Source organism: Phocoena phocoena, chromosome 6 (assembly GCF_963924675.1).
Source record: "Phocoena phocoena chromosome 6, mPhoPho1.1, whole genome shotgun sequence".
NCBI classification, from domain to species: Eukaryota; Metazoa; Chordata; class Mammalia; order Artiodactyla; family Phocoenidae; genus Phocoena; species Phocoena phocoena.
The window spans coordinates 34,688,904-34,712,956 of record NC_089224.1 but is presented as its reverse complement, the minus strand read 5'-3'; the positions used below and the strand labels follow the sequence as shown (position 1 = coordinate 34,712,956).

The 24,053-nt window shown below is 36.8% G+C and overlaps 1 protein-coding gene across 1 annotated transcript in view; it reads left to right on the top strand.

The window, feature by feature from the left end:
• Positions 1-24,053, top strand: part of UBAP1 (ubiquitin associated protein 1) — a 52,038-nt gene that overhangs the window by 16,167 nt on the left and 11,818 nt on the right. Inside the window, exons 2-3 of the mRNA XM_065878794.1 lie at positions 11,701-11,741; positions 19,288-19,412. Coding sequence (XP_065734866.1) covers positions 11,708-11,741; positions 19,288-19,412 — 159 coding nt within the window. The 5' untranslated portion in view covers positions 11,701-11,707. The remainder of the gene's footprint in view (positions 1-11,700; positions 11,742-19,287; positions 19,413-24,053) is intronic.

The window sequence follows — 24,053 nt, the reverse complement described above, 5'->3', positions numbered from 1 at the left end:
GATTACTTCTCTCAGGTCAGATTAATAGCCTCTGGTATGATAATTAGCTTTTTTGTATTTTAAATTGATCAATTATTTTGTATTGGCTTCTAGTAGAGTGAAATTGTTTTATTAGTGTCAAATAGTAAGCGTTTTCTTCTCCTTCAAAAAACATGGGTGTGGACTGTGTATACCTACTGAGTCATAGATTCAACAAGTAATTACATGTGTTTATGTGCCCTCATAACTAAGAATATGAAGTCTTGTGATATCTTTCTTATATATATTACTATAAAAACGATTGAAGTACTTAGTTATAAAAGAATGTGTCTAGACCCTTAAAGGTTTTGCAAAGATTGTCAGAGGTAATTTACTCCAGACCTCTCTTTTTACAGAAGAAGCCGTGACTTTTTTTTTTCTTCTTCTTCTTCTTTCTTTGAAAGGTTTTGACTGGCTCTAAGCCATACCAAATTGATGAAAGAAGTGAGACTAGAGCCTAAGTTTTTAACTGTCCAGAGTGCTCTTTTCTCGCTTGTATTCTGCCATAAGTTGTGATGTGGTTTTTGAAAGAGTTGGGAAGGAGATGATAGTTTTGGTTCAGCAATTTCTTGAAATTATTTTTTCCCAGTTAATGTTTATTAATAGTTTAAAAAATTAAGTTGGATAGGTTTATGGCTTTATTTCCTCTTGGGATGTTGTGCTCTTACTTGCTGAACTCTAAATTACATTAAAGGGAGTGTTAAGTGAATTTTAATGAATTGGTTAAGATATTGACTTGAAATTTTTAATTGGCTAATGCTTTATGTCATGACTCCCAATTCTAGCTTTTAGCTAGTCAGTACTTTCCTGTTCTTACATTATGTTAGCCTCACAGGCCTTTCCATTTCATACTATTTATTGGTAACTACAGGAAATCATTGTTTAACTTTTTTAAGGGCATTGTTTTGTCTAGTTTCATTCCCAAGTTACGTATTAGTTAGCGATATAAAATTATCATATTTTCAGAAAGTTTGAGAGGGCAAGAAGATATAAAAAGGCCACCTCTGCTAAAGATTAGACATTGTGCTTGGAGGAGGAGGATTAAGAGGAGCCCAGAGTCCAGGAAAATCCTTGTTTGGATTTTTCTTGACCCATTTTGGAATTAACTAGAGTTCTTAACTGCAGTTCTGATAAAATCACATTGGGTCAGTAACTTGCCTTGACACTATTATATTATCTTTTTTATGTACTACTTGTTGCTTTTTAAATTTTAGTGAGGTGATATTTAACTATAACCAGTTTTTATTAAACTGTGAAATGAACTTTGCATTCAGTCACTATTTGCTTGTTTTAAAGCCTTTAGTATACTATATGGTTAGTAGCTTTGGTAAAAACCTCATTTGCAAGAGAAATTAGTGAGAAACCTTGTACAGTACCAGAATTTGACTTTAAAAATAACCTTTTGTTTTCAAAGTTTTTCATGAGGCAAGCATTTTGTTGGATTTTAAGTCTCAGAAAGTTGTTTTTGCCCACTAGCTTTCTGTATAGAGTGAAATAGTTTTTATGTACTTGGGCAGTTGTGCACTGTTACTGTACTTTTGTTTGTTTGGAATTTATTTTGGTATGGAAGTGTGAGGTGAGCATCCAACTTTACTTTTTTCTAGGTGGCTACTCAGCTGTCTCATCACTTCACAGATTTTAAATGGCACTTTATTTAAAAAAATATTTATTTATTTGGTTGCTCCAGGTCTTACTTGCGGCACGCAGGATCTAGTTCCCTGACCGGGTATCGAACCTGGGTCCCCTGCACTGGGAGCGTGGAGTCTTAACTGCTGGACCACCAGGGAAGTCCCTTAAATGGCACTTTAAATGTCTACATTTGGGGTATTTTTAGGGATTTCTACTCTGTTCCATTGATCTGTTTATGTGCCAGTACAGCACAGCTTTAAGTGTTGTATTTTGTAATGAGTATTTTAATATCTGATAGGCTATTCTCCCTTTATTATTTTCTTTGGAATTTTCTTGGCTACTGTTAATTGTTATTTCCATATGACCTTTAGAGTCAGCTTGTCTAGTTAAAAAAATGAAAACAGAAGACTCCAGTTTTCATTTGCATCATGCCAAATTAATATAGCAACTTAGGAAGAATTGATCTTAATGATGTTGTGTGTCCTAGCCAAGATTATTATATATTTTTCTGCAATTGTATAAGTCTTCTTTTGTGTCTTGGTAGCTTTAGTTTTCTTCCGTTACATCTTAGTTTATTCCTACTTCTTATCTCCTGTGGTATATCATGCTTCCTTTATACTTCTTATCTGGTCATTGTATATATGAAGGGTATTTGTTTCAGAATATTCATTTGTAATTAAACACCTTTTTGTATTATATTTGTAATAGTTTTTCAGTTTTTGGTCTTCCTTGGGAAAGTCTATCTTCTGACATTTTATACTTTTTACTTCTTTCATCTGATGTTAAATAAAGCAATTGTGATAATGGACATCTTTGTCTTGTTCCTGTGCTTAGTGGAATCTTTGTATAGTTTCCCCATTAGTCAGCATTCTCTGGCTTTGGTATTGAGAGGGATGATTTTTGTTATTGTTTTAACCTTATGTTAAGGACATGGCTATATGATTTTTCTTCTTAGATCTATTAATATATGGTGAATTATATCAACAGATTCCTAATGTTGAACTATCCTGTATTCATGGAATAAATCCCACTTGGACATGATGTATTCCTATAATGTACTACTAAATTTGTGTTTTTTATTTTGAGGATTTTTAAATCTGTATTTATACATGAGATTTTTCTGTAGTTTTTTTCTTTTATGGCATCATATTCTTACTTTAAAAAAATTAGAAACCTTCCTTCTTTTCTTATGTTTTAGAACCATGAAAATCTCATTGGACTAAGGTTTCTTTTGGGTGGCGAGAGCTCTTTGATAATTTTTTTCTCTTTCCTCTTTGGTTATAGGTCTGGTTAACATTTCTCCCTCTTCTATGGTCAGTTTTGATAGTTAATATTTTTCTAGAAGATAATCCATTTTATCCAGGTTCTCAAATGTATTTGACAGAAGGGGAACAAAGCAATGACTTGGGATTATTTTAATTTCCTCTATTATTTTGTATACATATCCACCCCCCCCGCCCCCTTTTAAAATTAAGTTAGCTGGATGGTTATAATTTTCCAAAGAACCAGCTCTTGGGTTTATTTATTAGTTGATCTGTTTTTCTGATTTTTTTTTTTTGCGGTACGTGGGCCTCTCACTGTTGTGGCCTCTCCCGTTGAGGAGCACAGGCTCCGGATGCGCAGGCTCAGCGGCCATGGCTCACGGGCCCAGCCGCTCCGTGGCATGTGGGATCCTCCCAGACCGGGGCATGAACCCGTGTCCCCTGCATCGGCAGGCGGACTCTCAACCACTGCGCAACCAGGGAAGCCCCATAAATTTTATTTATTTTTGGCTGCATTGGGTCTTCGTTGCTGCGCGTGGGCTTTCTCTAGTTGCGGCGAGCGGGCTTCTCATTGCAGTGACTTCTCTTGTCGCAAAGCATGGGCTCAAGGAGCGCAGGCTTCAGTAGTTGTGGCACATGGGCTCAGTAGTTGTGGCTTGCGGGCTTATTTGCTCTTGGAATGAGGGATCTTCCGAGACCAGGGATCGAACCCGTGTCCCCTGCATTGGCAGGCAGATTCTTAACCACTGTACCACCAGGGATGTCCCTAAAGACATCTTTAAGACGTTACTGTGTAAATGTTATCACTTAACCTGAATACTGAATATTTAATTTGGAAACATGAATATTTTTCCTTCATTTTATTATACCATTATAGATTTATGGTATGTTTAGAGTTGGCTGATTATTCAGTCTACTACGCTTATCATACCCATGAAGAAACTGAGGCTCCAAAATGTCTCTTGAGACCTGAGAGAGAAGAAAGCTTTTTGTCAATGAGTATAGTATAGTCTAGTATTGACATTTTCGTGGCATTTACATGTGTGATTTTTTTTTTCTTTTTTCTTTTGGCTGTGCCACATGGCTTTGACATTTTAATGGCATCTATGTGTGTGATTTTGTTTTCTTTGGCCATGCCACAGGGCTTGTGGGGTCTTGGCTCCCCGACCAGGGATTGAACCCGCGCCCTTGGCAGTGAAAGCTTGGGGTCCCAACCACTGAGTCCCAACCACTGGACTATGCCAGGGAATTCCCTACATGTGTGATTTTTGTCATATATATGTTGTATGGGTGTTAACTTGGTTTTCAGACTTGAAATTTGATGATTTCCAAAGCCATCTTTCTCTGTAGATTGGAGAATTTCCAGGATTAATTTGCATCTTGGGAAATTCCTGATTACAGTTCACATTGTGTGTGTTTGGGATAGCTTACTGAGTTGTTAAATTGCTGTTTTGTATTGGGAAGATGTTTGTAGTGTGTAATTTAATGATGATACGAGAAAGGGAAGAAAGAAAATTAGAACATTAATATTAAATTGCCCTTGGGCTTTCTCTTCCCCTTACGAAGCTGCGTGGGCCTTGCTTACATGTTTTCATTCTCCTGGTCTCCTACCCTTACTTCCTTTCCGCTACCCTCCTCACCTTTCCCTTTTTTCATTCCTTACTCTATCTCTTCTGCCTCTTGCATTCTAACTCCTTCTCTCCCTGCAGTTCTATTCTTGTTACCTATTTCCCCATCTCTCTTTGTTCTTAGATGTCTTTAATCAGTGATTCAAAATTTTTAGTTGTCCGGTTTTCTTCCTGTAGCATATGAACTAAAGTGGCACTGAACCAGCAAAATAAAACATTGCTTTTAATTCTTGGTTGCTTCAGGGAGTTCTACACTTTATTAGTGTAAAGTTTATGAATGAAAAATGTGTGTACGGGGCTTCCCTGGTGGCACAGTGGTTGAGAGTCCGCCTGCCGATGCAGGGGACATGGGTTCGTGCCCCGGTCCGGGAAGATCCCACATGCCGTGGAGCGGTTGGGCCCGTGAGCCATGGCTGCTGAGCCTGCACGTCCGGAGCCTGTGGTACGCAACGGGAGAGGCCACAACAGTGAGAGGCCTGCATACCGCAAAAAAAAAAAAAAAGTGTGTTATTGTTAGTAGAAGCATTTATATTTAATAGAAGCATTTATATTTATTTTAGTGGAAATTTATGATGCTTAAGATTTTTTTTCTCACGTGAGCATTTGTAATTTTACATTTGGGGCAAATACATTTTTTTCAGTCTTGTTTTGTGTACATTTGTTACTTAGGAAAAGCAACTTGTAAAAACATTTTAAAACTTATTTCCCATCACTTACATGCTTTTAATGAACACTCTTTGTGCCATCACAACCTATTTTCTGAATTTTCCATAATTTAATCATTTTCATGATTGAACATTTAGATTATAGGAAAGTATTATAAAATAAGTATTTACAATGAAATAAAATATAGGAAGTTTATGTGGAAGCTCATACACACACATCACACACACACACACACACACACACACACACACACACACACACACACACACCCCACACTTAAGTTTGCTCAGATGTTCCAAGAAAAAAAAGTTGACCCTAAGTAGCTATTAAAATGCTTTTTTTTTTTTTTTGGTACGCGGGTCCCCCACTGTTGTGGCCTCTCCTGTTACGGAGCACAGCCTCCAGACGCGCAGGCTCAGTGGCCATGGCTCACGGGCCCAGCCGCTGCGCGGCATGTGGGATCTTCCCGGACCGGGGCACGAACCCGTGTACCCTGCATTGGCAGGCGGATTCTCAACCGCTGCACCACCAGGGAAGCCCTAAAATGCTTTTGATACTTCAGAGATAGTGAAGTGTTACTGCATAGCAGACATTAGAAAAATCTTTAAGTGACCAAATATGGATGGATTTCTCATATTCTTATGGTTTGTGGAAAATATAATAGGAGTTGCATTCAGTGAACTATTTTAATATTTAAAGAAAACCCCTAGATAATCTACATTTTATCAGCTCTATTGAGGCATAATTTTAAAGAATTTTCACCTGTTTTTTAGTAATAAGGGGTACTGTGTTTTAATTTTCATTTATTAGTCTTTTCAACAAATTTTGTTTTGTTGCTGATAATATGCATGTTTCTTTTTTTAATTTAATTTTATTATTTATTTTTGGTTGTGTTGGGTCTTCGTTGCTGCACGCAGGCTTTCTCTAGTTGAGGTGAGCGGGGGCTACTCTTCGCTGTGGTGCGCATGCTTCTCTTGTTGCGGAGCATGGGCTCTAGATGCGCAGGTTTCAGTAGTTGTGGCATATGGGCTTAGTTGCTCCTCAGCATGTGGGACCTTCCTGGACCAGGGATCAAACCCGCGTCCCCTGCATTGGTAGGTGGATTCTTAACCACTGCACCACCAGGGAAGTCCCAATATGCATGTTTTAATGGGGTAGGGTGTAGTTATTGATTTGCATTTCCCTGACTAGTGAAAAATGTGTTGAACATCTCATGTGCTTCTTAGTCATTTGTGTATCTTTGGAGAATTGACTATTCAGATTATTTTGCCAACTTTCTAATTGGATGTCTTTTTATTATTGAATTGTAGAGTTATTTATATATTCTAGATACAAGTCCCTCAGATAGATAATTTTCAATATTTTCTCCCTTTCTGTGGGTTTTCTTTGGTTGAGGCTTTTTTTAAAAAGCCATTAAAAATTCATTTAAATTTGATTGATATATATACACTAATATGTATAAAATGAATAATAAGAACCTGCTATATAAAAAAACAAAATAAAATTCAAAACTCTTCGAGGGAAAAAAAATTCATTTAAATTTGGTGGAACTTCTTTAAAACATTCCTGATGTTAGCTTGTTCACAGAATTATTTATTAAATCAGAGTCCCCCCCAAAAAAAAGAAATCAGAGCCTCTCCCAAGCCATTTACTTCTCAAAAACAGCTGCTGCTTCAAACAGCTGATATCCCACAATATCAATAAATATTAGGAACACAGAGATGAAAACACTGATTTCCTGCACCTGTCTGTGAGCGTATTCCCAGGTCTCATTGCTGGATGCTTAGATTCTGCTTCTTTCAACAGAGATTTAGAAAAAATACATTTCTGGTCTGTACCTCTGTGGGAAGATTGAGGCTGCCAAGAATCTTGCTTCTGGGTTTAATAGTTTCCCTGTATTGTTGTGGTTTATGTACATTATGATGACTCTGAATCCTGTAAGAGTCTATGAAATGTCTTCTATACATAGAAGAAAGTTAAATCATTTTCAGTGTGGTTTGTTGGTTCTTTGAAAATTGATGATCCATATACTTTAAAATTTTAGCTCTCCATTAACTAGTAGAATATCAACCAGAATGTTTCATCCCAGCATCATGCTGGAAAACTGAAACTTTTAAAGTAAAGCATTAAAGAAATTATAAAATTAATACTTGTTTGCCATACAGTGTTCAGAAACTGTAGAAAAATTTTATGAATTATTCCCAGTGCTACCACTTAGAGGTAGCCACTGTAAATATGTTTAATGTATTTCCTTCCGATGTTTTTCTTTTCACAAATTAAAAAACGTCTTGTTTCTTTTAAAATCTGTGAATACTTACTTTTTCCATAATACTTTTTTTCCTTAAAGGGGTTGAGTACAACCTTTGTCTTCTACTCAGTGTTGTGGTTAAGTCCATAGCAGTTAACTAACCAGTAACTCTCTGTGACTAATGGAAATGGCACAGTAATTGTTCGCTGTTGCCACTTAAAACTATACTTGAATGACATTTGCTGGCTATTAGGCCTTAATATAGGGTCACCTACACTACCTACAATGTGGCGTCACTGGACGTCAGGACAAATATATGCTCTTGCTACTGTTATAGTATGACTTTCTAACCAATGTAGGACAGATAAGTTGGTATGTGAAATAAGCTACGGAAATGCCTCTGTGAAGTGGCCTTGGCAAAGTTAGAATCAAGAATGGGCTATTGGAAGTGGTTTGTTTTGTTTGTTTGGTAGCTGCTTCCCCCCCACCCCCACTAAAGAGTTAATTTATTATCCTTCAGATTGTAAAAATTAATGAATAAATTTCTCTTTTACCAATGACTGAAATTATTACTTATTTCACTCATAATAGCCATTATGAAAGTGAAAAAATGTCATTCATCTTTCTCTTTCCCTTCCTCTGTACCTAAATAATCATTCTTTAGTTTGCATACCTTATCAAATTCAGAGCTACTTTTTTTTTTTGGTAACAGGTTTATTGATATAATTCATATCTCATACAATTCAACCATTTAAGAATACAATTCAACAGTGTTTAGTATATTCACAGAGTTTTGGGACTATCACCACAGTCAGTTTTAGAACATTTTCATCACCCCATAGAGAAATTTGGTTCCTGCTAGCCATGGTGACTGCATTGTAAAAACGGTTTTAGCCTTGCTCTTTGCGAAGTTTAAAAGGTATTTTACCAGTTAAAGACATAGTGTTAAAATAATGTTAATTGAATTTGTAATTTTCAACTTGTGTTTCATTCTTTCTTTCTAAAGGAGCCTAAGCTAAGAGAGAGATAAACCCATTTACTTGCACTTAAAATTTTTTTTTTGCTTTTAAATTGGGAAGAAATCCATTGTTAGAAACCATACTTCACTGTAGAAAACCCTTGTCATCAGGCAGAAAGCATACTAATAGAGTTTGGTACAGCCATATAATATGTTATTTTGAATTTTGGCATTTTAAAAATGAAACTTTATTCTACTTCTAGTGGAGTAGCTTAAAATATTACTAGTGTTATTCAGTGATTCTATTTTATCTAATTTCAATATGATGGGTATATATATACACTTTTTAAAAATTTGAAGGTATAATTTGCACAAAGTAAAATTTACCCTGTTTTCAGTTCTGTGATTTGTGACAAATGCATATAGTCCTGTAACCATTAGTGCAATCAAATATAGAAGTTTCAATAACTTCAAAAAATTCCCACATTCCCTTTTATATAGTCAGTTCCTTCCCCCACTATTAGTGTCCAGTAGCTAGATTACTTTTTTGTTCTTGTAGTTTTGCCTATTCTGGAATATTGTAAATGGAATCCTATTCCATACATATATGTATGTAACCTTTTGAGTTTGGTTTCTTTCACTTACCATAATGCATTTGAGATTCATCCAAGTTGTTGTAGTGTATCAGCATATCACATACTGTCCACCCATTTAAAGTGTACAATCCAGTGGCTTTTAGTATATTCACAGAGTTGTGCAGTCATCACCATAATCACATTTAGAATATTTTCATCACCCCAAAAAGAAACCCTGTATCTCTTAGCCATAATTTCCCCATCCCCCTGAGTTAACTTTTATATACGGTGCAAGGTATGGATTGAGGTTTATTTTTTGCATACAAATGTCTGGCATCATTTGTTGAGAAGACTATCCTTTCCCCTTTGAATTGCCTTGCACCTTTGTTGAAAATCAGTTAACTATATGCATATGGGTCTATTTCTTTTTTTATTTTCACTGTCATTATTTTAATTTCATTTTGAACAAAAAATCCACTTGTTGCATACTTCACAGCATGCAGCTCTTCTGATCTACACATGTCTGGGTCAGTTTGAATTCTTTTCTCAGTGAAGTACAGCCTAAAGCACTTGTGTGCTTGGTCGTTACGGTACATCTTCGGGACATTTTTTTCATATGGGTCTATTTCTGTACTCTGTTCTGTTGGTCTGTGTGATATATTTATGCCATTTCCATACTGTCTTAATTACTCTAATAGTAAGTCTTGAAGTTAGGTGGTAAGTTCTCCAGCTTTGTTCTTTTTCAAAATTGTTTTGGCTATTGTTTCCTTTGTTTTAAAATCAACTTGTCAGTTTCTTAAAATCCTGTACAGATTTAATTATTTTGAATACTTTTCACATGATAGGTGCAATATACTCGCCTTCTTTAAAAAAAACTTACAGTGGAACATACAGGCATACCTCAGAGATATTGTGGGTTCAGTTCCAGACCACTGAAGTAAAACGAATATCACAATAAAGCAAGTCATGCAAGGTTTTTTGGTTGCCCAGTGCATGTAGAAGTTATGTTCTGGTGAGGGGACTAAGATCCTATATGCTGGGTGGGGGGGTGGGCAACTAAGCCCGAGGGCCACAACTACTGAGCACGTGGGCCACAGCTAGAGAGCTTGTGTGCCGCAACTACAGAGCCCACGAGCCACAACTAGAGAGAGGCCTGCGTGCCACAATGAATTTCCCACATGCTGCAACTAAGACCTGATGCAGCCAAAAAAAAAAAAAAAGGTTATAGCTAAAAAATGTCATAACAATTATAATAGTAACATCGAAGGCCATTGATCACCATGACAAATATAATTATAATGAAAAAGTTTGAAATATTGTGAGAATTACCTAAATGAGACACAGACACGAGGTGAGCAAATGCTGTTGGAAAGATGGCGCCTTAGGCCTCAGACTTGCTCAATGCAAGGTTGAGCATACCTTCAATTTGCGCAGTAAAGTGAAGTGCAATAAAATGAGGTATGCCTGTAGATCATTTTAAGTATAATGCCTTGCATTGTACTGTAGGTAATACAGGCTAGTAGAGACCATACTATATATTCGTTATATGCTTATGTCTCAGGCAAGTTAAAGGTCTAAACATCATATCAAGGGAAATAAACTTTTAGGTTGAAGATCTCAGATTGTCTTTGCAAGAAAAGGACTTTGTACCTACTCAAAGTGCAAAGATAATACTAAACTAGATGTGTGGTTTTATGGGTTTTTCTTCCTTCCTGTTTTGGATTCTTTTTTTTTTTTTTTGGCCACACCACACGGCTTGTGGGATCTCAGTTCCCCGACCAGGAATTAAACCCGGCCTGGCAGTGAAAGCTCCGAGTCCTAACCACTGGATTGCCAGGGAATTCCCCTTTTTTGAAATTGTATACAAAATTAAAACAGTACAGAAGTTGTATGTCATTGATTCCCTAATTCAGAAATGTCAGTCTTACAGTTACATTTGTCAGTAAAAGGTCTATATTTACATACTGAATAAAATGGGATATATAGAAAATCTTGACAGAACTACAAATATTGACATTAGTAGCTTATATCAGGAAGATAAATGTTTAGTAATTTTTTTTGACAGTTTGTGTATAAATTGGTCAGTGGCCAGTTTGCTGTTCTAATGTTTTTTTTTCCAGAACATGCAGATTCAGAAATGTTTTTTTTCTGGAAAAGTGGTTTCTCCCCCTTTCTGCTTTCTTTTTTGAGACTTTGGGACTGAGAAGTTTGAGGGTTATGTCAGTCCTGGAACCTTTTAGTCTTCTGGTTTCTTTTTGTAGTCTCAATTTTCTTTTTTTAAGCTATTTATTGATTGATTGGCTGCATTGGGTCTTTGTTGCTGCCTGCGGCTTTCTCTAGTTGCGGTGGGTGGAAACTACCCTTTGTTGCAGTGCACGGGCTTCTCATTGCAGTGGCTTCTCTTGTTGAGGAGCATGGGCTCTAGGCACGAGGGCTTCGGTAGTTGCGGTGTGTGGGCTCAGTAGTTGTGCTGCACGAGCTCAATAGTTGTGGCTTGTGGGCTCTAGAGCGCAGGCTCAGTAGTTGTGGCGCACAGGCTTAGTTGCTCCGCAGCATGTGGGGTCTTCCCGGACCAGGGGTCGAACCCGCGTCCTCTGCATTGGCAGGCGGGTTCTTAACCACCTCGCAACCAGGGAAATCCTCAATTTTCTTATAATGGTTTGTTTGTATCCCCTCAAGGCATAATGCACCTAAGAAATATTTCTTTGTTTTTCAGGTTCTAAATGGCTTCTAAGAAGTTGGGTGCAGATTTTCATGGTAAGTGGACTGTTAGATATCATGGTTTAAGTTTTGATCTGATCAGAGAATTTGAAATCAGATTAAGTAAGTGTCCCTTTTTATTTATTTAAATGAGCGGCTTGAGGAAAATAAAGTTGTACAACAATGTAACATTCATTCCATAGGACTTCACATAACTTTAATGTGAAGTTCAAATGGATAAACTTTAGAGTATCTCTGTATTTATTGTACTTGAAACTGCTGGAGGTGGATAGGGAGCCTGCCTATTTTTGTTGTTTTTCAGCAGTATTTTGAAGTAGTTACCATTCCTTTTCTTATTCTGGTCCATCTCTTCTCCATCAGGTGTGAAAAATCCATCTCTTCTCCATCAGATGTGAAAAATTCTAAGCCTTTAGTTAACGTTTTATGACGTTTTGGTTTAGGTTTTCTCCCCCCATAAAAAGAAATGATTTACTACAAATAAGACATGATTAGCAGATCAGTATATTCCAGAAGTATCAGTAGTAGTAATTACAATTTTGCGTTTGAAACTAATAGTTTATCATCTTTTTCTAAGATATGGCCTTCCAAAATGGAGTACATTAATAAACTTTTATTATCTGCATTTGATAGGAATGGAGGTGCCTAAGAAGTTAAAATTAGACCCTCTTTTTGTACAAAGATAAGAATTAAACATCAGAAATATCCAGACAACACAATTATTTTAAAAGGGGTTTTAAAACTAATGTTCCATTTTAAAAATCATGTCATTGTAAGAATGATTTGTTAGACTGCGTGGCAACATGTATTGTTATACTCTTCTGATCTACAAATGGTTACTCGATAATATCACTTTTCTGAGTCAGGGTGGTGCAGCAGTTCCTTGGTTTTTAACTTGCTTGTATATTTTTATACAACAGCTTTAATATTTTGAACTGCCACTGTGCATATACTTACATACATTGCTTGCGTATGTTTTGTTAAATTCTTTTGGAATTAAGTCATTCAGACTCTGGAATTTGCATTCTGTATAACCTGTCAGGCATCAGATCTTCAGGTAAGCTATCTCCTGTTGTTTAAGGATTATTACAGGTCTCTTTCAAAGTCTTCAAATGATTTAGAGAGGCAGATCTGTAGTTGCCTCTGATCACTTTCTCAAGGGAAAAGAGAGGACAGAGCCAAGGAGAGAGGAAAGACCTAGGGAGAGAAAAGAGCAAAAATGAAAAACTTAAATTTATAATCTTATTTCAAAAGATATGTTTTCTATCTTGAATCTTTAGAAACTCCTTTTTGATTGGAGTGAAAATAAGTTGGACCCCAGTTTATATGTTCCAGCTCAACAATCCAGAGAGAAGATTATAATTCTGAAGTTACCTGATCAATGATGACTTATTTTTTTAGGACTTCCTCCATCTCTTTACATTCCTAACCAAAATTTTATTGTTTAAATGAAATGCTCTACCTGAGTAAAATTTGAGAAGGATTTTCTCTTTCTCTCTTTGGCTGCTTCTGCTTTAATTTGCTAAGCTCCTACTTGAATTTCAGTGGCTTTAGTTGGGCTGTTAGAATAACGAATCTTATTTTTAGATATCATGTAGTTTAAGGAATAGAAATTAAAGGGAATAGGTGGAGAATATTTAATAGGCAATCTTGTAGGCATCTGCATGCAGGAAATCAAATTCAGCCTGGCCTTACAAGGCTGAAATTAGAAAGCCAGGAAACTGAGGCTACTACTCCCTCCATCTTTCACTGCTTTTCTCTGCAGATGTGCTCCATTTTTATTCTTCTGTTTATAGACTTGCTTTCTTGGCCTACTTGTGTAGAGTGCACAGGGCCAAAAATGGCCACCCCAGTTATGGTGCTTCTTGCTTGATCATATAGTGGCTAGCATCATATAGCTGAAGTTTTTGTATCTTTTGGTCAAGGGCATATCTGACGGGAACATTTTAGTTTATGAGTCTCTGGGTTGGTTCCCCCTAAGTTAGGTATTATCTGACTCGGGGCTATATATATATATAAATATATATATATATATATATAGAGAGAGAGAGAGAGAGAGAGAGGGAGAGAGAGATTGATTGATTCTAGGGCACTTGGGGTGTGGACAAGGAGGTGACAACTGCTCTCATGACTGGATATGAAAATGCTTTTTTTTCTATTTAAATACTTGGGCTGACTATATCTTATGCTGTGCTGTCTTAGCACTAGTATTTGATTTTTCTTCAAGTTCATTCTTTTCAACTGAGGTTGAACTTCTTCCACTGTCATTAATAACCACATACCCCTAAATAATAGAATAAGAAATACAAACAGTTACTTTTCAAAGGCCTTTAAAAATATTGTCCTTATATCATGCAAATTGTAAACCTTTGGCTTAAAGCACACCTTTCTGAATGTCAATTCTCTTTAATTTTTGACTCATTTTCCACTTGTTTAATCTAAGAAAAAAGTTATTTTCCAGAAGTGACTTTTAAAGGATTTTTTAAAATGTTTCAACAAACAGATAAGTTACTCTTTTAATATCTGGAAAAATGCCCTGATATTCTAATTTGGGAAAAAAATAAGTCTCTGTAATTGGACTTAATAAAACTAAACTCCCTCCTTTGAAATGCCAAGCTGTCATATTTATGACCATTTAGCTAACTTCTGGAAAGGTTTATTTATCTCTTGGTTTAATTTCTACAAAGATATTGAAATACTTTTTCTATTGAGTGATAGAAAAAGGTGTTTTATTTTAGATTGTTTTATTTCTTATTTTTATTATTGTTTTTTAATTTTTTTGGCCACACTGTGCGGCATATGGGATCTTAGTTCCCTGACCAGGGATCGAACCCGTGCCCCCTGCAGTGGAAGTGCGGAGTCTTAACCCCTGTACTGCTGGGGAAATCCCAATCTGTTATTGCTTTTTAAGTACAGAGTAATGTAGAGAAGTCAGCCATCATTTAATCATTGTTCTCCTGTATGTCATATGCTGCCCATCCCCCTTCTTTTAAGACTTTCTTTTGTTTGCAACATTTTAACTATGATGTACCTTGGTTTGATTTTCTATGTATTTATCCTGCTTGGAGTTAGCTAAACTTCTTGGATCTGTTAGTTGATGTCTTTTACTACTTTTGAAAATTTGCAGCCATAATCTCTTCTCACATTTCTTTTGCTCCATGTCTCTCTCTTATCCTTTTGAGACTCTAATCACATATGCATAGGCTGTTTGATATTGTCCCAGAGATCTCTTAAGGCTCTGTTCCATTTTTTTTTTCTTTTTTTCTCTTTGTGTTTCAGTTCTTTCAATTTCTTTTGACTTAATTTCAAGTTCTTTGATTCTTTCATCTTACGAGTATTGTCTTCTGATTAGCATAGCCTGGCTTATGAACTATCAAAAAATTTTTTCTATGATACTTCAGTTTTCATTTTTAGTGTTTCCATTTGTCTCTTTCTATTTCCATCTCTCTGTTGAAATTCCCCATCTGCTCACACATGTTCACCTATTCCATTAGATCCTTTAACATATTTATTATAGTTATTTTAAAGTTCTCTGATAATTCCAGTATCTTGGCTATCCCTGAATTTGGGTCTGATGACTGTTTCTTCTCTTGTTGATGGATCACATTTTCTTCCTTTTTTGTGTGTCTTTTTTTAAATTTAATGCCAGATACTGCATATTAAAAAGCTGATTTTGTAGGTTATCTTGTTTTTTTGTTAGGACATGAGTAACATTTTCTTTTGACTTCACATCCTATATTGATATCTGTATAATTGTGTGTGTGTGTGTGTGTGTGTGTGTGTGTATGCGTGTGTCTCGCTCTATTTATCTATTGATGTAATTTTGCAAGTGTTACCTGACTTACAGCTTTAAGGTAATGATAGTCATGGGATTGCAATTTTCAGTTAATTTTAAGTTTGATCTGTTTTATTCTTCTTTTTCAAAAACCTCAATTTGAACGCACAGTAAAATCTGAATTAAGCATAATCCAGTTGCTACCCTCTATTAGGAATTTCTCTCCCCACATGGAATTACCTTTTTTCAGAAAAACAGGCAGGTCACAAGATCATAAACATTATCAGCAATTTAGAAAGAAAGGAAACAGAATGAAACCTTCCCAGAATTTATCCTGAGTCATTACACGTTCAGCCCAGTTCCTTCCACCATAGCATAATGGCAAGCAGTGTGCAGAACCTGACTTCAAGGAACTGTCACAGCCATCAGAGATGTACTTTCTTTTTTCTAAATGGAACTGAGGAAAATGGGCTCAGACATCTTAGAAAGATTTTCAGTAATAAAGACTGAAACTAAAAGGTACTTGGGGGTGAGCCAGAAGATTGTTAACCACAGTGCTTAATTCTCTGGGCCATGTGGTTGAGTTTTTATTGAATCTGTTTAAAAAATAAAATGTATTGAGAAATAAGAGAAATTGATGTCTTTAAATAGATATTCTGATATATTGGATAAAAATGAATAGTTCCTAAGGCATAGTTGGTTATATTTGCAAAAATGTTCTTTTTAATCCTCACAGCAACATCATTCATTGTACTTATGGTAGTCTCTGGCCATCATTCAAAAAGTTGCTTTTCTTGTTGCCGCCTCTTAAATGCCTTTTGCCCTTTAGCCCTACCCCCTCCTCCCAATAATCACAAAACTGTTTACTCATTCCTGGTTAACAGAGCTTAAAGCGGGGAGGGGGAAGGTTAGAAGATGTGCTAAGTCACCTTGGCATTGGCTTTGTTAGTGAAATGAAACTGCTTTTTAAAGCAGTTACCTGTAATTGGTGCTAATGAAGGGAAACAGCAGTTGTTTCAAGGTGTTCTACTTGATCTGGTCTGTCTCTAAGCCAGGGCCCAGTTCCATTTATAGAATATAAATTGTCAGTGTATACAACACTGTCATAGTTTCCTAACTGAAAGGTAGGCAAGGAAACTGAACACCCTTCTTGAAAGATATTATCATTTGGCTCAGATATCTCAAGTATAGTACTTTTTAACAGATGGTTTTCTCCCCTCAACTCCCCATTACCAATCTATAATAGAAGTATTCATTTAAGAAAATTTTGTTAGTATTAATGTGGATAGGTTTTCTTAGATTTGTATATCATATATGCATATAAGTATTATTATAGATAGGATTTTTCTAATATGTGTGCGTTATATAATTAACCTACTTTGAATGTATACTTAAACTTTTCTTAAACAAAAGACTTAATTTTGTGATTATTAACTTGACTGTAAATCTTTCCAATGCTTCCTAGAAAATGCTAGTTCCAGCTTTGTTTCCAGTTAATCGGGGCACTAGCTGAAGTTACACTCTAACTTTCAGTAACTTTTGAGCACTTGTTTCCGTGGAAGACAGATAAAAGTTCTCTACAATTAAAAAGAGCATTGCTTTTGATCTCTGTAATATAAAGCATTTTATAAGTGGCAGAAAGTTTTAGTGTTATAACCAGAGTTTTGTTGGCAAGCTGTGATGGTACCTGATACTTTTTTTTGGTACCTCTGGTACATTTTTGTGACTTTCTGCAGAACCTTAGAAATGTGCTTACATCTTGCATGAGTACTCTGTTAAAACATTTTCAGGACTAGCTTTGCCATTTTAGGTAAATCATTTTGAATTTTAATAAATACTAATTGAATGTGAGTTAGTGTGAGAGTTAAATACAAGAGAAGTGTAAGACCGTGTCTTCTTTATTTATTCTCATTGAGCAAATATCATCTGCTGGATGTTATGCTGAGCTTGGGGGGGTGTGGATAGGAATTTGATCAAATCCTTGATCAAAGTCTCTGGTGCAGGGTGGGGAGTAGTATAAGGAAACAAACTATTAACAATACAGAATGGTGAGACCTATTCTGAGACTGAGAAGGGAGTTGTTCTTAAGCTCATTCTTAAAGGTAAGACATAATTAATCAAGTAAATAAGGGTGGGAATGTGACAGGCATTGCCAGCTGAGAGAACACTTACAAAGGTATGACCAACTTGGAAACTTCGCTAGGGTGTTAACAGTTATGGTTATGCCTCAGAAAAATAATTAAATTGAACACAGTTGTAGATTTAATTTGCTAGCTGAGTGAGATAGTTAAAATGTTTTAATTCTAGCTAGAAGTTATATGGGAACGAGGCAGACGCCCTCCCCCAGGAGTGGGAGAGGGGGCCTATTATTCTTTCTTTTGGAGGATTTCAGGTATATCAGAGCAATATCTACCTTGGGAAATGGGAATGATGACAAGATTACAAGTATATCTTGACCTTGCTTGGTAAGTCTTGAAATCTATAGAGTTCTTAAAAGGAATAGAAATCTCTTTATGGAAGAAGTGTAATTGTCTTATTCTGGACATGAGCACTCAAGAAAATATACTAGTGTGAGACCCAGAAGTAAGCCTTATTTTACTAGCTGCTAATACTCAAAAAGCAAAATTTATTTTATGAACTATGTTTCATTCTCCCTGATGCTTCTGCCAGTTAAGTTAGCCCCAAACCTGGTCCAGAAAAGAAATCATGACCTGATTTGGAGTGTATACCTAGTGAGAGTCACATACAAGAACCATTCTCATTTTTGTCTGACCCTATAAATTGATGATAATGTCCCGATCTTTCTGTATTACGCATCTGTGATGGGCAGAGAACATTTAGGGAGTTAAAGCAGTTCAGTTGTGTATGGTTTGTGTCTCCTGATAATCCTGGTCTGATTCCCATGGTCTTGTCTGGTTTTCCTTTTTTCCATAAGTGCTGTACTTCTTAAATATTTCCATATCTCTAGAATGTAGCTTAAAAAAAAATCTAGAGTAGTTCTTTGTGTTAATTAAAAAATTATTCTTACTAAAGAAATCCTAATCAAGGAGGTTCTTTTGTGAAGATTCTATCATCAATTCATCAGTATTTAATAAGTGCCTAATATGTACCAGGAAGTGCTGAGGTTTTGAGACTACATCAGTGAATAAAACAGACTTAAATAGTTACCTGCAGGGAGCTTATATTCCACTGGGCAAGACAGACAATAAAGATAATTAAAAGGCAAATTACATATATGTTAGAAGGTAATAAGTGCTATGGAGAAAAGATAGATGATAATGTGGGATTACTGCGGTGAGGGTGTGGTAGTAATTTTAAATAGGGTGGTCCGGGTAAGCCTCACTTAGAAAGTGCCATTTGAGCAAAGACTTGAAGGAGGTGAAGGAGTAAGCCATGTGAATATCTGAGGGAAGAACATTCCAGATAGAGGAAGCAGCCAGTGCAGAATATTTGAAGTAGTTTTGACCATGTCATGGTTGAGGAACAGAGGATCACTATGACTTAGTTCAGTGAGCCAGGAATTGAGGGCAAGACAGGTAATGGGCGTTGGGGAGGACTTTTAGGCTACTGTGAGTACTTTGGCTTTTATGCTAAGTATAATTGAATATAAACCCTAATAAGATCAAGTAACCTCAAATAGGAGTCCTTATTAGAGATCTAGGGTCAGGAGAAGGTAAGCAGTCAGAGAAGGAACTCTGTAACTTCTAGTCTTAGGATAGCATAAATTAATGTTGTATCCTAGATGTAAGATTATACCAAAACAAATAATAAGTTCTTTGCTGATATTTTGTACTTTATTTTTGATTGTAGGGACTTTCAGTTACCTTGATGATGTCCCATTTAAGATAGGAGACAAATTCAAAACACCAGCTAAAGTTGGTCTACCTATTGGCTTCTCCTTGCCTGATTGTTTGCAGGTTGTCAGAGAAGTACAGGTAAGTGGTAATTTTTAGTTAAAGTTTAGTACATTTAACATTTTAAGGAGTAAGAATTTGCTGTATAGTGAAATAGAAAAAAAAAAATTCTCCTGTCTCTTATTTGTGTTTCTGATAGCTCCTGTTATCGCTTGGCTCACACTGTCTCACTCACACACAGGCGTGCGTACACACACACGCACATTTATATATGTTTATATATCTGTTACAGATCTTGTGTAATCTGATAGATTGTATGTTCCTGGGATTCTGTGCCTTGTCCAAAACAAATCCCCATTGCTCATCTGACTTGCTTCTTCCCCTCTTTCCTTCTCTCTATTAATGTCCTCATTACCTTCTTGGTCACTCAAGTTACATAGTATTTTCTCTCTGCTGTGTCTTCCCTTTGCCATTCAGTTTATCCTTACCTTATTTTTTCACCTGGGCTATTTCAGTAGCCTCTTTAATGGGCTCCTCTGCTTACAGCATTTTCCTTCTATTTTTCATATTGTTTCTAGAATAATATTCCTGAATTTAAAAACTTACAGTGATTCACCAACCTTACTGAATCAAGTCTAGACATAAGGTTATGGTCGAGTACCTTAGCTCATCATCTCCTCTATATTCCCTCCAAACCAGGATACTATAGCAATTTGTTGAATGTACTGTGTGTATTACCTGTCTTTACCATGCTTTTCTCATGAGTTGTTATCCCCACTTGAAATATTCTTGTCTTTCTCACCATACTAAAAGCTGTCTGCTTGTTAAAAATTTATCTATTCTAGACTGCACTTAAATGCCGTCTCCTCAGTAGCTTCTTTTTCAACCCTTGCATCTTTAAAGCTCAGTTATTTATAAATGTATAAAATTACATCTTGAAAGCAGCAAATAGCGCCATGTTACGTGACTTCCTACACACTTATTGACTGCCTGCTTTTGAGTGACGCTCTGCTAGGGTTGAGGATAGAGATAAATGCCTTAACCACTTTCCTCAAGGAGCTTACAGTTTAGGGAAGGAGTTACATGGAAAAACAGAAAGGTACGCTACTCACCCAAACACTTCTTCCTGTGACTCTAGATTTTTTTAAATACAACTTCCTGGCAAAGAAGGGGGATTTACTAAGGCATTACCATGTTACTCTAAAATGTATTCTTTGAAAAAAAAAAAAAATTGGGAATTCCCTGGTGGTCCAGTGGAAAGGATACCGTGTTTTCACTGCCAAGGGCCCGGGTTCGATCCCTGGTTGGAGAACTAAGATCCCACAAGCCAGGCAGCGTGGCCAAAAAAAAAATAATAATGAAAAAATAAATAAAATAAAATAAAATGTATTCTTTGTTTTACCTTCCAGTCTTTTTTAGGGAATAATCGTAGTGGGAGAACTTCAGTTATATTTTTTAAATAAAAGTTTTATTGATATAATTCACATACCATAAAATTTTCCCTTTTAAAGTATGCAGATAAATTTTTTTTTAGTGTATTCACAGTTGCATAACTATCATTACCATCTCATTCCAGAATATTTTCATCACCCTGAAAAGAGACCCAGTGTCCATTAGCAGTCACTCCCTATTTTCCCCTTCTCCCAGCCCCTGGCAACCACTAAATCTACTTTCTGTCTCTCTGAATTTGCCTATTCTGGAATATCATATAAGTGGAATAATACAATATTTAGTCTTTTATATATAACTATTCATAAATATATATGTGACTGGTTTATTTTACTTCAGTGTTTTCAAGTTTTATCCATATTGTATGAATGAAACATTAGTACTTCATTCATTATTATGGCTGAATAATTCCATTGTATTGATATATACCACAGTTTGTATATCCATTCAGCCAGGGATCGAACCCACGCCCCCTACAGTGGAAGCGTGGAGTCTTAAAACCACTGGACCACCAGGGAAGTCCCCAATTGATAGACATTTTTGATGGTTTCTAATTTTTTGGCTTTAGGAATAATGCTGCTGTGAACTTTTTTTTTTGGCTGCATTGGGTCTTCATTGCTGCGTGTGGGCTTTCTCTAGTTGTGGCAAGCCAGAGCTACTCCTCCTTGCGGTGCGTGGGCTTCTCATCGCGGTGGCTTCTGTTGTTGCAGAGCATGGGCTCTAGGCGAGCGGGCTTCCGTAGTTGCAGCACATGGGCTCAGTAGTTGTGGCGAGCGGGCTTATTTGCTCCGTGGCATGTGGGATCTTCCCGGACCAGGGATCGAACCCGTGTCCCCTGCATTGGCGGGCATATTCTTAACCACTGCGCCACCAGGGAAATCCGTGTTGTGAACATTTGTCTACAGGTTTTTGTGCAGACATATGCTTTCAGCTTTCTTGGGTATATACATAGGAGTGGAATTGCTGGGTCATGTATTAACTATGTTTAACCTTTTGAGGAATTGCCAGACTAATTTCCAAAATGGCTGCACCATTTTACAATCCTACCTACACTGCATGAAGTTTCCAGTTCCTCTACATCCTTGCCAACTTTTGTTATCATCTGTCTTTTTAGTTATTTATATACATCCTAATGGGTGTGCAGTGGTCTTACGGTTTTTGTTTTTGGTTTTTTGGCCGCGTGGCATTTGGGATCCTAGTTGCCAGACCAGGGTTTGAACCCACGCCCCCTGCAGTGGAAGCATGGCATCTTAACCACTGGACCGCCAGGGAATTACCTCTCTTATGGCGGTTTTGATGTACATTTCTCTAGCTACTAATAATGTTGACTATCTTAGATGTTTTTGAATACTGAATCGGTACTCCTTTTGTGTATGGAGACTTTATTGGGCCAGAAGAGATAGAGATTTCCCTTATGAAGTTTTACCTTGTTCTGTTTCCTTGGTGGCTTTTTTATTGGCAGCAACAAATATTCAGTGAATACCACTCTGTGTGCAGAATACTGCTAGCAATATGATTTAAATAACACCTCCATTTTATTTCAGTAGTCCTCATATTATTTGCTGCCTCATTGATTCATTCAGAAGGCTTGTTTGGAATCCCACATCGTTGCTGTTAATAGGCTTTGCTGGGAATTTTCTGTTTGATCAGTGTGATGCACTAATGGGTGCCTGGTACTGTGCCTGTCATACTCATCACACCCACTAATAACAAAAGAGGAGATCAAGGCTCCAAGCTCCATTCCTGTGTGGGCTGGCTGCAGTGTTTTTGTTCTCTAATTGCAGATAGCTTCCTTAAACTTTGACTGCCTAGGGTCTCCAGTGGGGGATTTGGCTGTGGTATTGGTGTGGTGTTGGCGCTGGCTCCCTCTCTATCCAGAGAAGAGTCAGACCTAGAGCCCTAGACAGCTTGAAGCTTCCTGTAACTTTTTCATATTTGCCCTTGCATGACAATACAAACTTGAGATTTCAGATTAAAAATCATCAAAGTGAGCCAGTAAAACATACATAAACCTTTGCACCCAGGTCCGGAAAGTTTTCACCGAAATGGTGGTAGTGGCCACAGTAGTGGAGGGTGGCCTTTAGTGTCACGGTTTAGAGCAGACTCTGGTTCAGCGATTCATGGGCTGGAATTGCCGTGTAATAGCTGTGTAATCTTGTACATCTTTTAAGGTTTTTATAAGGATTAAGTAAAATAATGCATTTATAATGCTTATTCTGGTTCCTGGTACTCCATAAATGTTAGATGATGTTATTATTTATTATTGTACACTCAAAAATCACACTCTTTTTCACTGTAATATTTCTGCTGTTTTTTCCTTTCTGTTTTTTCTTATGTTCCAAGTATTCTACATTACTTTGGTAATTACAAAAAAACAAAGTACTAAAGAGGAAAGAAATTTACACTTGTTTTTGGGAGTAAAACTTCAGAGATCTGTGTTTACAGGCAGTGGGAAGTTGGTCACAGCCTCAGTTTTTGATGGAGGAAACCAGTTGCATAATTGGATTTCCTCCACAGTTAGAAGCAGCAACCTTTGCCCATTGCTATTTTCTCACTATTCAGTTAGTGGTAGAAAGGAAGCCCTGTGATCCCCCAAGTGTCTTTTTGGGGCCCAGTAACTGGCTCAGGGTGTGTAAGTGAACTTCTTGACATGTGCGTTTCCAGGCTTCTTTTGTGTTGTTTGAAGCTGAAAGGTTTAGGGATGACCTGAGGCACTTTATTATGTTTCTTCTACTCTAAAACTCTAGGCCTACCGTGGCTCTAGGTCATGGTAGGCCTCCTTTCTCTTCCTTTCTCCTCTTTTACTCTTATTGTGCCTCCAGCCTTGAATGTGCACACATTGTTTAGCTTTTACTCTTTTCCACAGTGGCTGCGCCAGTTTACACTGCCACCAACAGTGTGTATGAAGGCTCCCTTTTCTCCCCATCCTCTCCAACACTTGTTATTTCTTGCCTTTTTGATAATAGCCATTTCGCTGGGCGTGAGGCGATATCTTATTGTGGCTTTGATTTGCATTTCCCTAATAATTAGTGATGTTGAACACTCTTCATGTGCCTCTTGGCCATCTGTATGGCTTCTTTGGAAGAATGTCTATTCAGATCCTCTGGCCATTTTTTAATCAGGTGGTTTGCTTTTTGTTGAGTTTGCATCATAAAATCTTAATTTGGTTATGTCTAGATTTCTTAATAAGCAGTTTTTCTACATTTAGAGTACAGTCTGTTCACTGTAATTTGGTAGTGGTTTAGAGCATAGAATCTGTTGTCAGACTGCCTG